The 21,915-nt window shown below is 40.5% G+C and overlaps 1 protein-coding gene across 2 annotated transcripts in view; it reads left to right on the top strand.

Annotated features, from left to right (window-relative positions):
* Positions 1–677: 677 nt before the first annotated feature.
* meis2b (Meis homeobox 2b) overlaps positions 678–21,915 on the top strand; it is a 29,870-nt gene continuing 8,632 nt past the window's right edge. The window contains exons 1-9 of one of the 2 annotated variants that reach the window (XM_067572904.1): positions 678–1,186; positions 1,587–1,819; positions 2,377–2,518; positions 2,728–2,778; positions 3,039–3,089; positions 3,212–3,358; positions 6,964–7,078; positions 17,172–17,311; positions 21,074–21,150. In XM_067572904.1, the coding sequence (XP_067429005.1) occupies positions 1,175–1,186; positions 1,587–1,819; positions 2,377–2,518; positions 2,728–2,778; positions 3,039–3,089; positions 3,212–3,358; positions 6,964–7,078; positions 17,172–17,311; positions 21,074–21,150 (968 nt within the window). In that variant the 5' untranslated portion in view covers positions 678–1,174. The remainder of the gene's footprint in view (positions 1,187–1,586; positions 1,820–2,376; positions 2,519–2,727; positions 2,779–3,038; positions 3,090–3,211; positions 3,359–6,963; positions 7,079–17,171; positions 17,312–21,073; positions 21,151–21,915) is intronic. The other variant, XM_067572905.1, reaches the window with a different exon arrangement.

Below are 21,915 nucleotides of genomic sequence, written 5' to 3' on the forward strand. Positions count from 1 at the left end.
GTTCAAATGACCAAAGCTCTTTTTATTTATTTTATTTTCCAATCATAGGCTACACACATTTCACACTGAGGTTGGTTTTGAAATGACTAAAGGCCTCAAACAAGCAAATTTCAGGTAAAGTTCTTTGTTCTCAGTTGACCGCTTGTCCAAATTCAAGTTTTTATATATGTCATTTTTTGTCAGCAAGATCAACATAAACAGACATCATACATAAACAACATAACATTTCAGACAGTAAACAATTTCAGACAGAAGATAAAGTTTCATGCTCAGTAAATGCATGAGTATACTGAGTATGATAAGAGTCTCTATTTCAGAGGGAAATGCACACTAAAGATATAGAAAAGGTTTGAAAGGTTAATATATTTACTTGTATTAGTTCTTCTATTTGCACAAAATACACTGTTAAAACATGAACATATTTACCCAGGTTAATTGTGCCCTGAGATAACCTGCTAATTGCGACATTTTCATTGTCTCATGTTTTTGTCCCATTTCCTATTTTGCACAATTATTCTTTCTTATATAATTTCCATTTTATATTCTATATTTGGCACATCCATCTGATACGGTGACGGACTTGCATTCCCTGTCAGATCAATAAAGTTTTCATTGCTTCCTGGTCGTACGGGTTTTATTTTGAAAGTAATAACCGGGAAACGTCGTCTCCACTCACAGTATCTTGACAGTAAAGTGGGGCTGGTTGTTGCACCCACCCTGCTCCTCCACGTTCCGTCATCAGCGTGTCCTGCAGACCACAGAGCGGTCCTAAAAGCGGCTCCACAGCCAACCTGCGGACAGTGAGCGTGTAGGCGCGCAGACACATGGACACGAGGACTGAGCCGCGGACCGTCAGCGCATTCCTGTGAAAGTGGCAACTGATGCTCGGAACTAACATCAAACACACAGGTCCGATCAGATTATCACTAATCCCCTCGTTGAAGAAACACAGGAGTTGCCAGTGCGCTTTTTTGGCACACTCGGTAACGTGAGGACAGATGATGTTTCCTTCTTGTTTTTGATCACTTTGCATTGCTTTCACCCATTACTATCTTGCTCACTGCCAAAAAACAGGACAGGATTATAATTCCCTCCTGGATTTTAAAGTCATCATCTACACCGCTCTGCAACACCAAACATCTCCTTACGCCTTTTTTGGAAATTGCGCACGGAGATGGCGCAAAGGGTACGTCTGATTTGACATATTATTTTTGAATTTTTATTATTTAAATGATTTGCTCATGGTTATCCATTTTCACCACTGAGCATTTTACATCCTTAAACAAGATTTAAGTAATTCAATTACATATGCATGAAAAGCAGGATGTGAACTTTTACGCAAAAAATAAACTGATTTAGCAACTGATTGTAAACTAAAATAATATATCAATTCCAAAGTCTGTTCGCGAGATTTAATTCGCACACCGCGTCTAAGGCCTATGTATACCCTTACTGTAGCATCTAAGCCAATATTAACTGATGTTTTCCTCTGATTAATTCTTTCTGATTAAAAATAATTAATTTTCTTCTTCTGTGCCTCATGTAATATGCTCAACTCTTAATGTCATCTTCAACTTTCACCCCAGTACGACGAGCTGGCTCATTATGGAGGCGCAATGGACGGAGTCGGAGTCCCCACCTCCATGTACGGAGACCCGCACGCCCCCCGGCCTCTGCCCCAAGTCCACCACCTGAACCACGGGCCGCCCCCGCATCCAACGCAGCACTATGGAGCCCATGCGCCGCACAACATCATGCCCAGCAGCATGGGCAGCGCGGTCAACGACGCACTGAAGAGAGACAAGGACCAGATTTATGGGTGTGGAATAGTAATAATAATAATGTTACATTTTTAAAGTTATGAGGTAATATAAACAATTATAAATACATTAAATATCTTGTTATTGTCATTTATTAAGCACCAACAGCTTTGATTTCAGCTGTTAAGTAGAAAGTCAGATTGACATGGAATATAAATTTGGAATGAAAATCTTTTTTTTTTTTTTTTCATTTTAGAATTAATAATATAACCCGCTAATGAGTGGGAATAATTCTAGTAAATTCCAAAGCAGTTCCACTTTTATCAGATTTTTTGTTAATAGAAACAAGACTTTTCCACTGCCATCAAGAAATGATTCAAATCTCTGAACAGGTTGTTTTGCTTTGGAAACAGATGAAATAATCGCTCTCCAGCGGCACATTTATTCACTTGCATTAAGGAGGAATAAATAAATATGTGTAGCAGCTTACAAAGCGACATTAGCATTGGCCTCATGTTAAATATTATCTGCCGCTGCATTGATATAGGCAATAGTTCATGTACAGGCCTAAGAATGGCTGGAGAATAAAATGGGCCTGTCATCGCCTGTGTTGCAGCCACCCGTTATTCCCTCTGCTGGCTCTGGTGTTCGAGAAGTGCGAGCTGGCGACCTGCACGCCCAGAGAGCCCGGAGTGGCGGGAGGAGACGTCTGCTCCTCCGACTCCTTCAATGAAGACATAGCAGTTTTTGCAAAACAGGTAGGAGGCAGATTATATACAGCTAAGATATAATAAAAGATATAATAAAAATAAAATCTACAGTTGACTAATTATTATATATTATAATGATTATAATGAGGTGTAAAGTATGACGATCAACTCTCCTTATTGGAGTCGAAAAGCAATATCATTTTTAAAACAACGCGCCATGAAACCAACTGCCGCTTTTCTTTTTCTTCTCACTTCAGATCCGCGCAGAGAAACCTTTATTTTCTTCTAACCCGGAGCTGGATAACTTGGTGAGCATTTTGTTGTGTTTGTCTGCTGTTCTCTGTGGGGAGTGTTGCTCTCTGTGTGCAGCGGGACGTCATAGACTGCCTGCAGCAACATCACACCTTCAGGACACATTCATTTTTGTAACGAAGGAAAAGTATATATATTTGTTTTATGTTGGTAATTAGCAAAAACACACAGCTCATTATTGTTGTGCCGTGGGCGTCTACATCCTGTTCATTTATTCTGTATTGTTGTAGTGATTTAATATATATTTGTTTTTTAGATGATTCAAGCGATTCAAGTCTTACGATTCCATCTGCTGGAATTAGAGAAGGTAAAGATTCTGTTCCGTCACTGATGGCTGATTCCTTTTTGCCCCCTTTAATGCCAGAATAATTCTTTTTTTTTAAAAATAAAACTCGAAAAATCGAAATTAAAAACAGGATTTTTTTGCAGGTTCATGAGCTCTGTGATAACTTCTGCCACCGGTACATCAGCTGCCTGAAAGGGAAAATGCCCATCGACCTGGTCATAGAGGAGCGAGACGTCTGCAAGTCGGACTTCGACGACCTGTCAGGATCCTCCACCAACCTCGCAGATCATGTGAGTAGAAACAGAGAGCTTCTCTTCTCACGAACCTTGCAACGACAGCGGTGGCTGCAATATAAGAAATAACAATTTTCTTTGATCACCAGATGTCTCTCTTAAGATTAACTCTTATTATTCCCGTTATAAAAAGGCTGACATGCAGCTCTTCTTTGTCCACACAAGTGGCTATGCTGCTGACCAGTAGTTCTCAATCTGGGGTCGGGGAGAAGGAAAAACACAAAACAATATTCTGTTTTTCTGACTCTCTAATCTTTGAATTTTTTAAAAACAAAATTCTGGAGAGTTTTTCCTCTAAAAACAATTCAATCTGAGAAGGAAAAAGATGGTGGAATTTCTCACACTTTACTAACATGTTCAAAGTGTGACTCCTTCCTTTTGCCTGTCATTTCAAAATATTTTCTGCACTGACTTTGTATTAGTGAATCTGTCAGGATATTACAGTTGAATACATTTAGCCCTTTAAAATAAGGCCTTTTCACTGATTTAAAAATCTCAGAAATCTCATGAAACATGATGAAAAGTTGTTTTGGCAGCGCTGATGATGCTGAGGACTGCTGTTGTTTGCTGTGTGATGGCTGCTGGGGGCACTATGCAGAGTCTCAGAGAAAGATTTCAGTAAGACTTCACCCTCCTGTTGTCCTCCCAGGTCAAAACTGACCCGAGGACAACAGGAGGGTGAAAGAGAAACTGCTTTGTTAAGAATATGAACAGTTGAGAATTTTAAGAAGAACGACTGAAATATCTGTTTATAATTATCTGTATTGAGTTGAACAGGAAAGTAGACAGAGGTGATGATGATGATGATCCTCCTCCATGGCATAAAGTGCAGCTGAGCTGCTAGTGTTGTGTTTACTGTTGGGCTTCACTCCACTCAGCCTGGTGTTTCTCAGCCAATAGGATTATTATAGCTGGAGTGGAGGGGGGTCTTTGTCAGTGCTACCCCCTGCTGTGTGCTTTACACACGCCTCTTCCTAGTTTTGGCACCTGTGCTCATTTACAAAGAAGCAAATTCAGATGTGAAAAGTTACATGTAGCAGCAGCAGTGTTAGATTTTACATTTAATGAAATATATACTTATATTTGTTCAGCTTGACATCAGGGATAAACCTTGACTCAAACTGTCTTTCAGTGCTGTTTTGCAAAGGCAGGAAAATTGTCAAATTTCAATATTAGCACAAAATATTAACTGCAGCTTCAGTGCAAAATCCCAGCACGTATCCCATGAACGTACCTTCTCTTTGTTCTTGAGAGCACAATTGTAAATATGCTTCTCTCTGCATCACGCAACAAAAGACAGTTTGCGTGTGTGTGTGTGTGTGTGTTTGTGTGTGTGAGGCCACCAGTTGATGTGACAGGACACTCTCCTGCTGTAATGCCTTCCTCCTAACGGCTGCTGCATAATGGATGTGCTTGCTCTCCTCTGGGTACAAAGACATGCACAGCTGTGTAACAAACATGAATGTTAACCACTGAGTGTACCATGATCTGTTTATCATTCACCAGGGCTAAAAGCATGTCTGCATGTGTACTGGTATGTTTGTGTGTTTCATCTGTTGGACGCTGCTGTGTGTTCGCCACTGGGCCTCCACCAAGACTTTGCAGGCTGATAGTTTGGACTGAAGCTGCTGATCTTTTGTTCCCCACACAAAAATCACAATTTGAATATTTAGTCTATTGAGTCCTAAAATGATGTTTTCTCCGAGAGTGACATTCAGTTCTGCACTAGATCAAGAAAAAACTGCACTGATTCAATACTTATTTATAATTTTTGAATATTTTGAATTATTTTAGAATACTTTCTACAATTAAGTCAAAGACTAAATTACTTGTTGGTAAATGTCATTTTGATGATTCCCGTGATGCAAATAACAAAAAAGCATCTAAAGCAGCATCATGTGAGATGAAATATTTTTATTACAGCCCACACTAGTGTCATTTTTCACTTGTACCTCCATAACACAGAGTGAGGGAGGTTTCATGCACACTCCATACACTGCTTCATTAAAGTCACACTCTCAATATCAGAATCAGGCAACACTGTCCACTGCGATTCATAACCACACTAAACCGTCTAAATGTGAAAACGTTTTCTAAAGATCTATGTCCACACTAAAACCCCTGAACGGGAACATTTCATCTTTATCTTTTTTAGTTGGAGAGCATCTCTCAAATGTTACATCCATCCATTGTGATTTACACGCCAAACAAAAGCCAACAAAAACCATCAAAACTGTAACAAAACAACCACAGCATTATTGCTAACAACAGTACACAACTGTGAGTGTCATCACACACCTACTGTACTGTATTTTTATTTCTTTTTTGCCAGGATTTTTAATAATTCAACAGTATTTTGTCCAGCAATTGTTATGCTATTAAGTATATTAAAATATGCATATGTAAAATATACAGTATGTTTTGCATAGTCCCTGGAGCAGCCCTGAGATTGCACTCGTCTCTCTGGATCACATCTCCTGTTAAAATGCAGTAGATGTAAATATATTTCCAGAGTGTTCACACTAGCCTGGTATGTGTCTTTCCCGATAACAGAAACATTTGGTCCCTATGTATGTTCACTAATTCAAATCTTGTGGTGAGTCATGTGTCCGTAGGAAGTTGACAGGTTAATAATGGTGTAACAATGCCCAGTTTGACCTGACTGTGCTGAGCAAACATCCCTTCATTCACAATGTTTGCCATAATGGAGAGAAACATAAAGCTTGGTTACATTTTGGTAGCTGTCTTTACCTTGTGTTTGGTGCCACAGGTCATTAGGTGTAGGAATTTAATCATTTGGGTGACAGTATGAGGAAAAGAACTACTGTATGAGGTAAACATGAATGTTTGGTTGAGTTCTCTTCATGTGTGTATGAATCAAATACACATGACATCCTGCCTGTACAGTGCCCTCTGCTCCTTTTAATTGGGTTTTAACATATGGGGTGTTAGGAAATAAGACCTTCATTAGCTTGATAAACGTGGAAACACATGGCTCCTCTTTGAGTAGCTGTGTGTACTGAGGAGTTGTAATTATTGTGTGGCTGGATAAGAAAAGAGGGGCCGTCGGTGAGAGGCCTCATTCACACTGCGCCATTGTCCCCGTGCTTCTTGTTGTCATCTGCCGAGCTCTTCATCTGATCACCATCCGGCAAACAGCTGACGCAGAGAGGCTGAAGAGGGAGATCTGCTGTTTGGCTTGGGCTTATGGCTGTCTGAGTGGCCTGACCAGCAGGCCCATAAATACAGGGTTTCTCCTGACACTGGTCACAGAAAGAGCCAGGACACCAGAGGGTTCACATGCTGCAGGGTTATCAAACTGTCTTCTAAACTCTTACTCTTATTCTCTCCACAACACATTTTCAAATCCTCCTCGGACAGAATGGTAATGTTGATCTTTTGTCACATTTTTGACAACTTGTTTACTGCCTTGCTATGCTAATCACACTCCGCAGCTGTCTTTGTGTCTTTGGGAAATTGCATAATGGACCTCATACAGGACCTACTGGACCTTCCTAAGCTATTTTTTCCCTTCTCCTCTCTTCTTCTCTGTTTCCTTATCTCCTGTCCCCTGGTGTGTGGACCTCTCCCTGACCTCTCAGAACCCAGCGTCCTGGAGAGACTTGGATGACGCCCACTCCACGCCTTCTGTGGGCACCCCGGGACCGTCCAGTGGGGGACACGTCTCCCAGAGTGGAGACAACACCAGTGAACTCGGTAAGAGAGCCCGCAGGCATCCTCCATATCAAAGCTGTGACTTTCCTGTGACCTCTCTCTGAGGCATGGGAGCTGCTGCCCGGTGACTCAGGGGGATTATTTCTTGAAAGTTCATGCACTCGGTTCATCTAATCACTTTATCTTAATTGCAGTGATTAAAAACATATAATCTAAGTTTAGTGAGGACTGCTTTTGCAAGTATGTACCCCTCACACTGCGTGTCTATCCACTGAGCCACTGAAAACAAATGCCTTCCTGTTTGAATAACATTTGCTAAAAGTGACAGTGGTCAGAAATATTTAAGCCTTTAAAAAAATGAAAAGCTATATATTTGTTATCCATTTTTTGAGATGTACGTCTTCAGTATGAACCAATGGGCTTGGAGCTGAGTGCCACAGGTAGAGCAAAGAAGTCAGAAAGTAACTGAGAACAAGGCTAAAGTTACCATTGAGGCAGTGACATCTGTTTTTTTCTGGGAGTTTTAGCAACCAGGGAGTGTTCTATATTCTAAAAAAATTACACACGGTGCGTATTGAACTTGTTCATTCCTTTTTTATAGATTCAATATCTTTAAATTTGACTACTTTTAAAGCTAATAAAATAAATGAATAGATAAAGAATATAAAATATGAAAAATCTAGAAATTAACACATTTTTAGAGAAAATGTTTTTTGGTGTCTGGTCAAAGAGGGGCGCACTGAGGGAGCTTAGAGTTATGCATGTTTATGGGCTTGAAGGAGAGACGACTTAATGCATTATTGGATTTGGCTTTTTATGGTATTTGTTGACAATAAGAAAAACACAAATTCATTTAAATTAACGCATTATAAAGTAAAACACCTATAGAGCAAATAATGTTGATTTTTCCATCTATTTTTGGCTCCAAATGAATGAATAGCCCTCACTTTTACAGACAGTGTGGGATCTCAATTACAGCTCAGTTAGCAGTGATGAAGAGATCTTGTGAGTTTACTCTGCTCTACTCTGTTTCTCTCTGATGCCGTCATGGCCCTTCTTCTGTCGCCCTGGTGTTCCTGCACTTTATGTGATTTCTGATGTGCTAATTGAAGGCTATAAGGGTTTTATGGCTTGTTTTTGTTTTTCTCCCATTTGGCCACAGTAAAAATAGAATGGACTTTAAAGCAACTTTCCACCCTCTGCCCATCAGGCATCAATGAGCAGAGCATTGATGAGAACAATAGGAGGATGCTTTGCAAGACAAGAGAAACTCAGAGGATTAAGAGACAATCAGTAACAGATCAAGACTCTTCCTTTGATTTTACACCCAGTGCTTTTGAAAATTATCTTAGTTACCTGCCGCAACTTGAGAGTGTGACATGTATGTTATGGTAACTCATAATTTAGCCATTGAGTATCTATAAGTTGTTTGTTGAGGTGAGCTGAGAAAGGCCATGGTGTGAATAGCTTCTTTCCTTTAGGCTTTTTTTAAAAAACAGTGGGGGAAAACCCAAGGTCCATGGCCTTTTGACCTGGCAGAGAATGCATAGAGGATGGGGGTGCAGAAAACCCCCCGTGGGGATGTAAGGACAGAGCACTTTATGTATGAGGAACAAAGGAAAAGAAGAGGCCAGAATGATCAGAGCTGTGGTTGCTGCAGCAGGATTGGCTGCATGCTACCTGCTGCTTCTCCCTGGCTCTTTCTGCCTTGTTTCTAGCCTATTCTTATGCCGGGGTAGAGTCAAACACACAACCTGAAAGGATAGGAAGAACAGTTAGAGGCGTTTCATGCTAATCTCATTTGGAGCAGGTAGATGGCCTGCATAATAACAGCTATCATCACATCTATAATGAGTGCAGAACTTGAAAAGGGCTGTTACATTTTTCATGAGGTACACTGATTTGAGCAAAAAGACAATATCCAGTAGATTATGTTCATATCTAACTGGTCTGCATTAATGGTTACAGACTATCTCCAAATTTCCTCCCTCTTCATTGTTGACGTTTTATATGGTCAGTTTCAAACTGAGAAGAAAATCTAGCAGGAACCAAATGTTGGGAGATTTAGTTCCTCCCACAACATATAGTATGTCTGTATTCTGCTAATTTCCTTAGAAAAAAACATCTAGGATGAAACAACTGCTACCTGGATTATGTCTCTCTGGCAACATTTTTTTCCAATACAGGAAATGCTGATGATGTTTGTATGCTGCACAGTCATAGGAAAGTGGTCGGCATGGATGGTTGGGCCTACAAAGCTCTAGACTTTGACATTGAAGACCAGGGTTGACCACCCGTGTCTCACATGCTGTGAAGTTTAGGCAACTTCAACACTTGAACTTAGGGAAAGATTGTAGTTTAGGTTGAATATTGAAAAGGTAAATGTTTTCCATCTCATGCATCAAGTCAGTGATGACTTTTTCTCCAGGAATTACATATTGGAAGAAACTGCAGCACATCATCCAGTACAAAGTTCAGTGACAGTGCATGAAGTAGTGTGTCTTAAAGTAGAAATTAAAGTATGGGTGTGTAGCACATCCAACTTTCATGCTGAAGACCAGATATTGTGTCTCAGACCAGACCCCCCCCCCCAAATAGTTGGTTGGTTTATTTACACCCTGTCTAATTGTCTGACTGTTTGTGTTTCTTGACCCATCACACTTGATATTGCCATGTTCACAGTACATTATAACTGATAGAAATGATGGCCACAGTTACAAAGATTTACCTTGTTGAACAAAATTAGTCAATATCTTAAGCCTTTACTTGCTACAAATCTCATATATTTATTATATTCATTTATTTATATGAATGTATCCCAAACCCAATGGAAGAATTCCATTTGAAATCTTCTGGGAGTAACCTCCAGGTTAGTCTATGGAGATTGTCATTTGAGTTCCTAAATCAAACTAAGGTTTTTTTAAATAACAAATGACAAAGAGAACCATGAGGTTCTGGAATATTCCTGTGATATCAGAATGATTATCAGAGTTTGAAATTTACTGTCAGTCCCACAAAAGGCAAGCATCCTCACTGTAGAGAGATGTCATTAGTCATGCCTGCATGGTCCGATGAAACCTTTTAAAATCCACTGTCATTTGGGAACACTTAAGTGGTGGCGATGTGGCTTCCAGCCCTGGCTAACCACAGGTAGATGATCCCATCCATTGTGTGGCTGGCGGTTTGTCTCATGGCTGCCTGCTTCTCTGTAAGCTCCCAGGCTTTGCTTGTTGCCTTGTAAGCTGTGTGATATGCAGAGAGGTCTCTCTTTGATACCTCAACCCCCAGGGTGACTGCTGTTGACCACAGCTAAAGGGGCTGAGCTATCCCAGGAATGTTTGGAAGGGGTCTGGGGGAGGACATGGGGGAGGCTTGAAATGTCCATCACAAAGACCGAAATAAAACAAAAGGCAGTGGGAGTGACTCGAAAAGATCCTGCGCACTCGTGTTGAGAAATGGAATGTGAGGAACAGGATGTGTTGCATCTTTTTGTCACATCCAGAGCCTGGAGTCAGGAGGAAGGAATGCAGCGAGGTGGAGGTGCTGACATGCCAATGACATCACAGCTTCACTGACACTGCAGGCTAATGTCCCTGTTGCATCTGTCATGCTGTGCATCTCAGAAATGTTTTACAACGAGAGGAAAAAAGACAGTGAGGGTGGATGGGGGAGGGCAGAGAGAGATAATGGTGGATGTAGAGGGAGAGGAAAGAACACATCATTGTGCCTGCTCTCACAACAAATTTGTATATTTTTTATATGAAAAGGAATATCCAAATTTTATATTATACACACCAATAATTGGACACATTTTATTTCTAAAGGGTCAGTTCAGGCAAATTTAAAGAAAATATTTACATTTACTTCAGTCACTTTAGTTGTATCTATCCATGGAGATCATTTTTTAGTTATCTGTTGCTGAGATTTCTACCTCCACCCCAGTACTCTAAAAGTGAATTGAATTTATGTTTGGTGCTCATAGCATTGAAAAATGACGTTTAACCTCACTGTAAACAATTTTCCTTGGAAGTACTGTACTTGCAACTAAAGAAGTACTCATATTTCTTGCACCGGTCTTTTCATCATGTCAATTACGTAATCGCAGCAGGCATGCTGACCCGGCATTTTCCTCTCAAAATGTGAAACATCACGGTCCATTTGGCAGTTTTCTGTAGTTCCTTGTTGCTGATTGGCTCCTGGTTTGTGTAACAAATAGTTGTAATCAGCTGGTGATCACACACAACAGTATTCTTTTGTCCAGGGAGCACAGTATTGACATTGCTTTATCTGCTTCTCAATGGGTAATAATTTGGAAAGTATGTCAAACATCAAGATGTATGCTGGCTACACCATGGTAAAAGAATCAATTCCACACCATGTTGCTGTTATATGTTTAGTCTACATTTCAAAATATAGACACTATAGGTAACTCAATGTTTGCAGACAGTGCACACTCAGAGAAGATGGCGTTCCAATATTGAAAATATGTTTGGTAACACTTTAAGTCCCACTATTTAGCATTTATAAGAAGCATACACTGTAAACATCTAATCAGTCATTTGTAACACATTATGATGTAGTTATAAGCAGATGTAAGTCTTTATTAATGCATATGTCAACAACTATAACTCAGCTCTTATTAACAGATAATGAATGACAAAATGGCAAAACACAGTCGTAATAACATAAAATAGTATAATTATTGACAAATACTATGAATTAAAAAACACATAAAGATGTCCTTATATAAGCTTACAACTACATTATGTAAGGGATAAATCATTTAACGCACACCTACAAAGTGATTTTCCTGCTTATACCATGGTCATTTGACAACAATATAAAATAAAAGCATTCGCAAATTTTTGATGAAAGTTTTACACTCAAAATCGAAAAGTTATGAAGCAAGAGCTTACTGTTGTCATGACAACTTGCCACACTGTACTTGCTGCCAGCCTGAACCGAGGCATGAAAATTCACATGAGGTGTCATTAAGCATAACTGCAGAGTATGTCTCCAAATCAGTGTTCTTTTGTTTTTGATAAAGTCTCTGTTTTTTGTATTAATCTCATCCTTCTCTTCCTCTAGCATTTTAGGCTCTTCAGGTTCCTCCTGCCGTTTTTCACTTGGTTTCCTTCTTTTCTTCTCCATCTCTTTTTCCTCTGCTGCGTCCCATTCTTCAAAACTTCGTAATGAGTAAGCTTTGACAGCTGTACTCTTTAATGTTGCAATGGTCACAGGTTGGGTGGCAGATGAATTTAGAACGGTGATTAAACGTGAGTAGAACTACGTGTGCAATACACGTTTTAATGAACACCTGTCGGCCAATCAGAAAAGAGTATTAACCCAGACCGTGGTAGTATGTTATAAACCAGTTATTAAATGTCTATACTGCTTATGAATGCAGTGTTACCATATGTTTTTTCATTATAATTTGTGTGAACTGATCCTTTAGAGCAGAGGCAAAAAAGATGTATGACCTAAAAATACATAATTTATAATAAACAGTACACAAATTGGGGCTACATCACAGAAAATAGTCACATCCTCTCTCAATGAGAGCTGAGATTTTATTTACCGATATTTATATTCTTTAGTTACCATGCTGCTTGCTCACACTTAGAGTCACGCATCACCCACAGTGTGATGGATGACCTAATAGTGAAATGCAAACTGGCCCTCCATCCAGAGAAAGCATTGTCTTCTTCATACCAGAGACCGTGTAGTGCAACTTATCAGTGGATTTCTGTACCGCAGTAAGAGTTTTTCAAGCATTAACTCACTGCCACTGGAGCTTCAAGCATGCAAAATTGCCTGGCTTTAAACAGTTGCATCTCCCCATCAACAGCTTCTAATCATTATGTTCACCTCCTAACACTGAGGATTCCCTGGGTCTTGGAAAGCTTCCAGACTGCTCCATTTAGAGCTGTGTATCATGTCTAATAAGGGGAGGAGCCGCGAGGTGTCACCGATGATGGATCAGGGTCCCGCTGAGCTCATTAGACAGGCCGCGTTGGCTTTGCATCACTGATGCTGCTGGGGGTGTGGCAATCAGTTCTGCTAGCCGCTCCACACTTTGTCTTGTGGACACGTCATCCACCGACTGCTGTGCCCAGCATAACAGTCTCTGAGCTACAGAGAGAGCTCTGTACAGACAGAGAAAATAAAACTACATTTAAAAAAGAAACATGAAATGTCAGGAATATCTGACATGATATTATCAAGGAGACAGTGTGAGCCATTTGTTTTTTTACACTAAAATAAGCAATCGTATGACGAAAACCTTGCACTGGTAGGGTGATTTGCAGTGAGTAATCTGCTAATCTTAAAACATCTTAAAACAAATGAAAAATGTCTACCAGTGAAATAAGATTATGTGAACCATTTTCCAATACAAATCAATTTATTGTAGTCAGTCTCTTGAGACAAGACCAAATGTGGTGGATCATTCACAAATGATAATTGACTCGATAATTCTTGAAACTGCTTCTGTTTTGCATTGGACACACCTTAAATGATCTCCTTGCACTGCAAGGTGTTTTCACATTTCACAAGAAAATAAGAGCTTTTTAGGAGTCAATGATATACAACTACTACTTGCTGAGATTTTTTTTTATTTTTGCATGAATATATTCAGGTAGATGAAAAAAATTTCACATGCATACAAATCACAAATGCATGTTGACAAACTGCATGCATTGTACTGTAAATAGAAAATTAATTTCTCTTATTCTATCCCACTCAACAGACTTATCCCTATCTCCAAAACTATACGATTTACCCCACCAAATCCTCCTAATATCTTCAGGTTAATATACACATGCACACACAAATACACCCACATAGATAGATACAGTAATAGATCATTTGCAGTGTCTGCATTAAAAAACCCAAAAGTAATGTTTTTGCAAGTAATAAATAAATAACCACAGAAAGTAACAGAAAAGAATACAACAATGATGCCCAACAAAAACACTGTCTGAACCCAGTCATCAACAAACTTTGACAAATGTTGCAAAGTAAGATGATTCCTGCAGTGTGCACAGTGCTTCTAAATGTTTGCAAAATAATAAAAAAAGAACAAGAAAACAAGCTATAACAGCTGAGTTGGAATGACCTAAATAGTATAAAGAGGTATAAATATATAACAACACAGGCTGAGCAGAGTCAGATGTGTAAGAGCAACAGAGGTAGAAGGCGGTAGAAAGGCAAGGAAGACATATCTTATATCTTAGGGTGCTGTATTTTGTGTGTGTGTTTTTCTTCTTAGCCCCAGGGCAATACTCCAGCCATCCCTGCGGTAATGCCCACCCTTCCATCTACCCCCTCCCCTCCACCCCCCTACCCCCCTCTGGTGTCACGCGTGCAGACAGTGACAGGGAAGGTGGGGCAGGGAGGGGGCGAGAAGAGAGAAAAGAGGGGGCAGGGTGAGGGGGGGCTGGCATGGTAGACTTGCATGGATGTACGACTTTGAGACTGCACCGTCACACACTGGTTAGATTGGCTGAGTTGCTGGGGAACAGTCAGAAGCGATTAGTGTAGCAGAGGATCTGCCCTGCGGCTTTCCCCGCTCTGGAGCAGAAGAAAGAGGGTTGAAGAGAGGAGAGGAGGTGGACCAGGGTGGGGTGTTGAGGGTGAGCGGGGTGGTTGTGGAGGGGAGAACAGTGTGCCTTCCTTAGATATAATTAGGCCGAGTGAGTCTTCTTTCTTTTCTTTCTTTCTCTTTCTTTCTCTTTCTTTCTCTTTCTTTCTTTCTTTCTTTCACTTTGTATAAAGTTTTTTGTTTAAAAAAAATAGTACAGTACTACTCAAATATTTATAATAATATATTAGCCCACTGTCTATTATTGAGGCCACTATTTTATTTATGTAATTATGTTGGATAGACTTTCCCTTTTTAGAGAATACTATAGCCTGTTAATCAGACTCATTTCACTTCATTCATTCAGCTTGATATTGTGTTCATGTTGCTAATTTCCTGTTGAGGGTTGGTGATGGGTTATTTTGTTTTGTTTTGTTTTGCCTTCACTCATGAGTAGCAATTGATGGGAGGTTTCTATCTCTTGATATAGTTTCTATCTCTATAAGTTATCATGCCTGTCACCATTTTTATATCCATTTTGCTGTCACTATTTCTCATGGATGAAACTTTTGCTTGTTAGCTATGTAGACAGATGACATAATCCCACTTTAAAGGATTTGATAGGTCGATTAGTGCAACAGTAGACATATTTAGAGATACAGGCAGTAATTCTAAGGACTGGAACCAGGTTAAATCATTGCATGGAATCTAGCATGTTGTAGTCATGGCTATTCAATGTTCAGTATTTGAAGATGGCGGTCCTCGAAAGTTGGGCCACCAGCTCTTCTTATTTTAAGGTTCCTAAATAAAACAGCTGATGAAACTCTGTGCTGGTTAATTATCCCTGTATAAACTCATGCTGTGCAGCCAAACAACGTTGAAACCAATATAATTATTAAAATTTGATGTCCAAGCTTCCAAATATGCCAAATAGGTCAGGCTGAATTTTAGGGAAATGTTTATAAAATGATGCACATCCAGAATATTTCCATTTCATGGAATGGTGCAGCCATAAAAACATGTTGCCTTGGGTTTGAATATTTCACTCAGTGGAAACATAGCTTCAATGAAGAGCTGAAGTGAGATGACACAGAATATAATGTATATAATATTGTAAAACAGTAAGGGATAAGATGACTTTTACATTCTTGCAACTTAAAGGGAGAAACTTCACATTAAGGGGTTAATTGACCCAGCCAGTTAAAAAATTAAGTTTCACAAACTCGAAAGAGAAAAATTCCTCCTCCTGTCCCCTCAGGGAACCTTTGCCCATGAAATAACTTAACTGGCAGAGGCTGTATGAAAGGTAGAGGACAAAACAAAGTAAAGAGTAGAGGACAGAGGCAGTGTGAACCCTGTACCTTGTCCATGACTCAGAGCTGGACACCATCCGTCAAAACTCCCACAACCCCCCGAGCCCCTGACCCTAGAACACATCCTTTTTAATGTCAATATTCATTAGCTGAAATATTTATGCATGAATATGGTGCATATAGGCGCATTTGATTGATGCATCTCTAAAAACAAAAAGACATGCTAGGGCAAATCTTAAGAAAAGTAGGGTTCCTGTCCCGCCTCGGGGGAGGAGTCTCTCAGATGCATTATTCACATGCCCTCCAGGCAGGCTTTCAAGGCTTCTCTGCCCCGAGGGCAAGAAAAATAACCACCACTGTTAAAAGTAAATCATCTCGGCTGATGCACAATTAATGGCAGAGAGGGAGAGGGAGCAGAGTACCCCTTGTGCTGCGAGATGGAGTGAGTTAGCTAGCAGGGGCGGAAATCTCAGCTTAAAGGAAGCCTCCTGCCTCGATCCACGCCAGTTTCCAGCTGAAATCAAACAGGGATGCTGCTAATGGCAGGATCCAGAGCCCAGCATGACGCTGTGCTGCAGACAATCCGACACAGACGTTCTCTGTGATGGTGGGGGTAAGGGGGGAGGGTGTGTGTGTGGGGTGGGGGGGTGTCGGCCACTAAACACATGGGAACGCAAGGGTGATGGCTTCACCCCCTGCCGACCCACCCACCCACACCCCCCTCATTCTGCCTCAGTACCCAAATGAACGCCTCATGTCCAACTTCAGACAGAACAAGGTTTGATGTTATTGGGTTCATACTTCATTCACAGACTAGATTTGTGTTTTTGTTATTGTTTTTCTTCCTTTTTCTTATAAGGAAATCATTAGTCTTATTTCAGACAGAGGTCACATATAAATAAGAGCACATAGCACCGAGCCCGACTGTAGTTTGAGCGTTCATTATTTCATGTCAGGCGCACAGCTCCTGCAGTCATTACCTCATGTCAAACGCATAGCTCAGATTGTATTAATAGCCTTTGGTTTTATTGAGCTCCCACACTACAAACTCTTCTTCATTATCCAGTGGCCAGGGAGTCAAGCAGAGGTGAGAGGAAGAATCTTGTGCTGCCATGCCACATAGGAACACAATCTCCCTCTGAACGCCCTTTCATGGCTCGTTTTTTGCAGAGGAGGATGAAGGCGACGGGGCCAAATTAAAGCTTTCTCGTAATGTGACTCCTCTTGTCTCTGATCACAGGAGACGGCCTCGACAACAGCCTGGCATCACCAGGCACCGGAGATGAGGATGACCAGGACAAGAAGAGGCAGAAGAAACGAGGCATCTTCCCCAAAGTAGCCACAAATATAATGAGAGCGTGGCTCTTCCAGCACCTTACGGTAAAAGAATCTACCCCGAGTCCTGTTAAGTTTACCTTCACTGCTTTCTGTACAGCAACATCAGGCTGTGGCTTTTTATAGCTTCCAAACACAATACTTTTTCTCCTCCTCTGTAAAAGCAAGCCTGCACTGATTTCACATAATGCTAGAAATGAATGTTGTCCAACCCCAGCCCCTCCATCAGGCAACACTTGTTTGAAATGATGCCTCTTCGCCCAGGAATGAGCCCAGGCTGGGTTTCCCAAAGGCATCTTGAAACTAAGTTCATCTTTGTTCAATTGTAAAAGAATGGAGCAAAGACAAACTCAAGTCTAAATGTCCCTTTTGAAACACCAGTCCAGGGTTTGTACAGAAATCAACATCAGAAGCCTCCTGTTCAGAAGCAGCAGCACTGTTTTGGAGCTCTGTAAGAGGGGGTGAGCAAGTCCCCATGAGGAGAGCTTTACCTTTTATCCAAGGTCCAAAAGATACCACCACTGCTGCCTCCTCAATTTTTCTACCTCTCCCACTTTTAGATGTGTTATAACCCCTTAGTTGTTTAGTTTGTAAAAGGCCCACACAGGTCCTGTACTCAGAGTAATCCCTTCCTTTCCAAAGCCCACCTTTAGATTTTCTAGATAAAAAAGGAGGATAATTGAATTATCCCCTCTCTGTTCCTCATCCCCTTTCAGGCCTAATTTGTTAAGCACAAGTGTTTGCCATGGCAGGATGTGCCTATGAAAAGTGTGCAAGGGGACTTTGGCCTCTGAAAGGCCTATTGCAACACCCAAGCGATCAAGCATTCATCAGTCGTTGAGGGTGTGAAAGGAGCGGGATTATGTTTTGTCAGACGTTGCGGTGTGAGGCCCGCGGTTGGAAGACCATTGGGGGGGATTCTCTCCACCGTTAGTCGTAGCCTCCTGCTTTTGTCGTCCATTCTGAAGAACCTTAAAAGATCCCCTTGTGAGGAAGCTATAGAGAAAGCAGCTGTGAAAAGTTTCGATTCATTATATTATTCATTATCGTCCCATTAGTGTGGCCGTAACTGGTGGTTTCCATGCAACCTTGCATTAATCCACATTCAAAGACTGATGCCAAAGTTTGAGTTTTGGGAGCAAAACCTGGAATCCACTGGAGGTCACAAGTGTCGTGTCACACATGTACAACTGAGGCTTTATCATTTTTTCAGTTGAGACAAAGAATTTAATTATCTGTTCATATTCTGAGTGACACTCATGAGGCACATTAATTATGTTAAAAATTCCACTGAATATTCCATCGTCTAATTAGAAGAACAAATCATTCTGATTTTCTGGTCCAATGTTTTGACCTTACAGCAGGTTTACCCATAGCAACCAGTTAACACATTATACATCAAAGTCTCACCCCTTTTCCTCAGGATCATAATTCAGTCAAATCTTTACACACATGTCATACACATACTGCTGGAATCAACACAACGTGCTTTTTCATAGCAATTTCTCTGGTCCACTTCAGATGAATGTCAATAAATCTGTTTAGAAATTATTACACCCTTTGAATCTAATTGAGACAAAACTGGGCTGAGATAGCTAACTCCTCGACTCCATAGCAACATTAAACTTCCTGTTTACATCAACCAAAGCAAAGTGGGTACTGCAGTGCCAAAACTCAGAGCCTGGAACACTGACAGTCCCCTCTATTCATTCATATAAATATACTTGATGTTCATTGAAAACCTGTGGCCGTAAACCCAAACAACTTTTTTAAAAAATTCAAATAAACTGTCCTGTATGTAGTGCCACTCACACCAACCGATGGCATTTCTGAGTATCCTAGTGTATATGTAAACACACACACACACAAATCCCTATATATAGCATGCCTAGATAATACCTGTTGTAAATATGCCATAAGCCTGTGAATGTGGAGTGAAGATGGAGCAAAGGTTCAAAGAGGTTAGTGAGAAACTGACAAGAACTAAGTACCACAAGGCAAGGACTCAAATGCGCGACTCAGACACAAAAAAACAGTTTTCAAAATTAAAAGTCTCTTTACTTGGGCAAAAGGGTCAATACATGAGAAGGCAGTCAAACACAAGCAGACAAAGGAGTAGGCTGAGGCAAGGTCAAAAACTAGGTTAAAGTAATACACTCAGCAAACGTACACTTGGAAAGGCTGGGACTCTTGTCACAGGGAAGGAAGACGAACCGGCACAAGGGAAAGGAAAGACACAGACTAAATACACTAGGAGAGGGGAGACAATGAGATACAGGTGCAAAAATTGCAGGAAGTGAAACTAAAACAAGAGGGAGAATTAGTGATTACAAAATAAAACAGGAAATGCATGAAATAAGAAAACATGAAAACATGACCTAGGAAGTGGAGCAGGACATGACAGAAACTATAGGAAAATGTGAAAAAAAATGCAACTTCATAAGTATAGACTGATGATGTAATGTCAAGAGTTCAATAATTTTATTTGGTGCAGTTTTTTTTATAAATTATTGATCTTTGCATTCAGGGATTCAAAATTGTATTCAATAAAACAGGGGTCAATAAATGGTTTTGTTTGAGTAATCAATTACTGAATCAAAATACGACTCCCTCTGGTGCACATCATGTATATGTGTGTATGTGCATGTATGAGTGTTGGTACTGCACAGCAGTGGTCTCCAACCTTTGTGGCATATGAGTTTGTAGTGAAGGTGAAGCTATGTCGACATGTGACCCCTTGCAATAGGTTGCATGTATGTGTATGAGTGGTGACCAGTGCAAACAAAGAGGGATTTCCCCTTCACAGATTGGTTAATTTAATAATGTTAGAGTTTTGAAGAGGTAAAACTACCCAGTATTTCACAAGAAAAAATGCAAAGATTAAGGTCTGCAAAAATGAACATAATGGCAGAGATACTGTGTGTTTTTCCTTAAAGGATACGTCTGTTTGTAATGTTTTTTTTTCTTATTGTCAACAAATCCCATTAAAAGACCCAACAAGAATCCAACATGTGCCACTGAAAATAGTCCCCAACAAATGCACTATTTCCTGCTTTATGGTACAGTGTGTGTGCTTACATTCGCGCTGTGTATTCATGCTTTTTGTATGCTTTTGTTTGTCTCCATATACAAGTGTGACAATATATGTGTGTGTGTGTGTCTGTGTACTTAGCCTGAAAGGGAATTTAAAAATGAAGTGTTTGGAAGCTCATCCTTCACTGATGACCACAGGAGGCGGCTGCTTGCCTGACAGCCGCAGAATGGTGACTGGCCCGCGACCCTGCTCCCAGTACACGGGTCACCTCTGTCTACCATCTGCCGCCCTCCTCCCTCTGTCATACACACACACACAGAGCCAGCAGAGGGACTGGGTCCGGAGAACAGGGGGATGGAGTGAGGTGGGGAGGGGTTGGGGGCCTGGCCTTACCGGGGCCTCAAACAAAAGCCTCTATTGTGCTTCTTTATATCCCACCCGATCATTTGTCAAGCAATGTCAAATAATGTCAAATACTGTCACACAATGCCACGCGCTTTTAGCCTGAAGTGTTCAGGGGGCCAAACCGTGGTCAGCCTCAAATTTTTCAGAGTGCAGTCACTTCCAGGAATTACTGTACATGGCAGAGACTGGCACCGAATATGATTACACTTTGTGAGTTTTTCCTTGAAGTACAAGAGCCTGCACTTAAGGGCAGATCAGCTGTAGACATGGAGGTCCCAAAATGAATGCAAGCTGTTTTTGGCTGAAGACTTGACATTTATTTCATTTCATTTCATTTTATATTTTTAAAATCTTTTTGTCACTCACAGCACCCGTACCCATCAGAGGAACAGAAAAAGCAGCTAGCACAAGACACGGGCCTCACCATCCTCCAAGTGAACAACTGGTAAGTCACTCTAAAACCAACTCTGTGCATCATCTGCGGTGTCGCATAACATCTGACTGATATCACATCCACTCAGGCATGCACACACACACACACACACACACACACACACACACACACACACACAATCTGTGTCTTTGTTTTTGTGATATGTGTTTTGTACTGTGACTTTGAATATAAGTACACATTCTTTCTTCATCTCAGGATGTTAGTTTGTCTACAAGAGTCTTTTTTCTTCAGTATCGTCAGTAATCCAGTGATTTTTGCCTGTACTGTACATCCATGGTTACAGTGGATATAGGACCTGATATTAGCCAATGCAACATGAGCTTTCATGGCACAGATTTGACATAATGTAAAGAATATTAGGTAAAAAAAACAAAAAAACAAACAAGCCTCAAGTGAAGGCCACATCTAAATGACTGTCTCCGTTGAAACATATCACCCAGAGTATGATGGGAACCCTCATGGGAACCAGGAGTAAGACAATTCTAGTAACATAGCCATTTTGCTTAATTATTAATAGGCATGAGATTTCAGTAAATTAAAGAATTCCTTGTTGAAAGTTGAAAACATTTCAAAGTGCATAAATGTTTTTTGTCTTTTTCATATATGTTATTGTCTTGCCACTAACATGCCAACAGTTTGTCATTTCTTTGTCAAATCTTAACTTAAGGTCCACATACTAGCTTTTTCCAGTGCTTATACTGCATACTGTATATGTATCATAACTGAGGAAGACAGTGATATGTGGTTGAAACCTTG

This window comes from Thunnus thynnus, chromosome 18 (genome assembly GCF_963924715.1).
Source record: "Thunnus thynnus chromosome 18, fThuThy2.1, whole genome shotgun sequence".
Classification (NCBI taxonomy): Eukaryota; Metazoa; Chordata; class Actinopteri; order Scombriformes; family Scombridae; genus Thunnus; species Thunnus thynnus.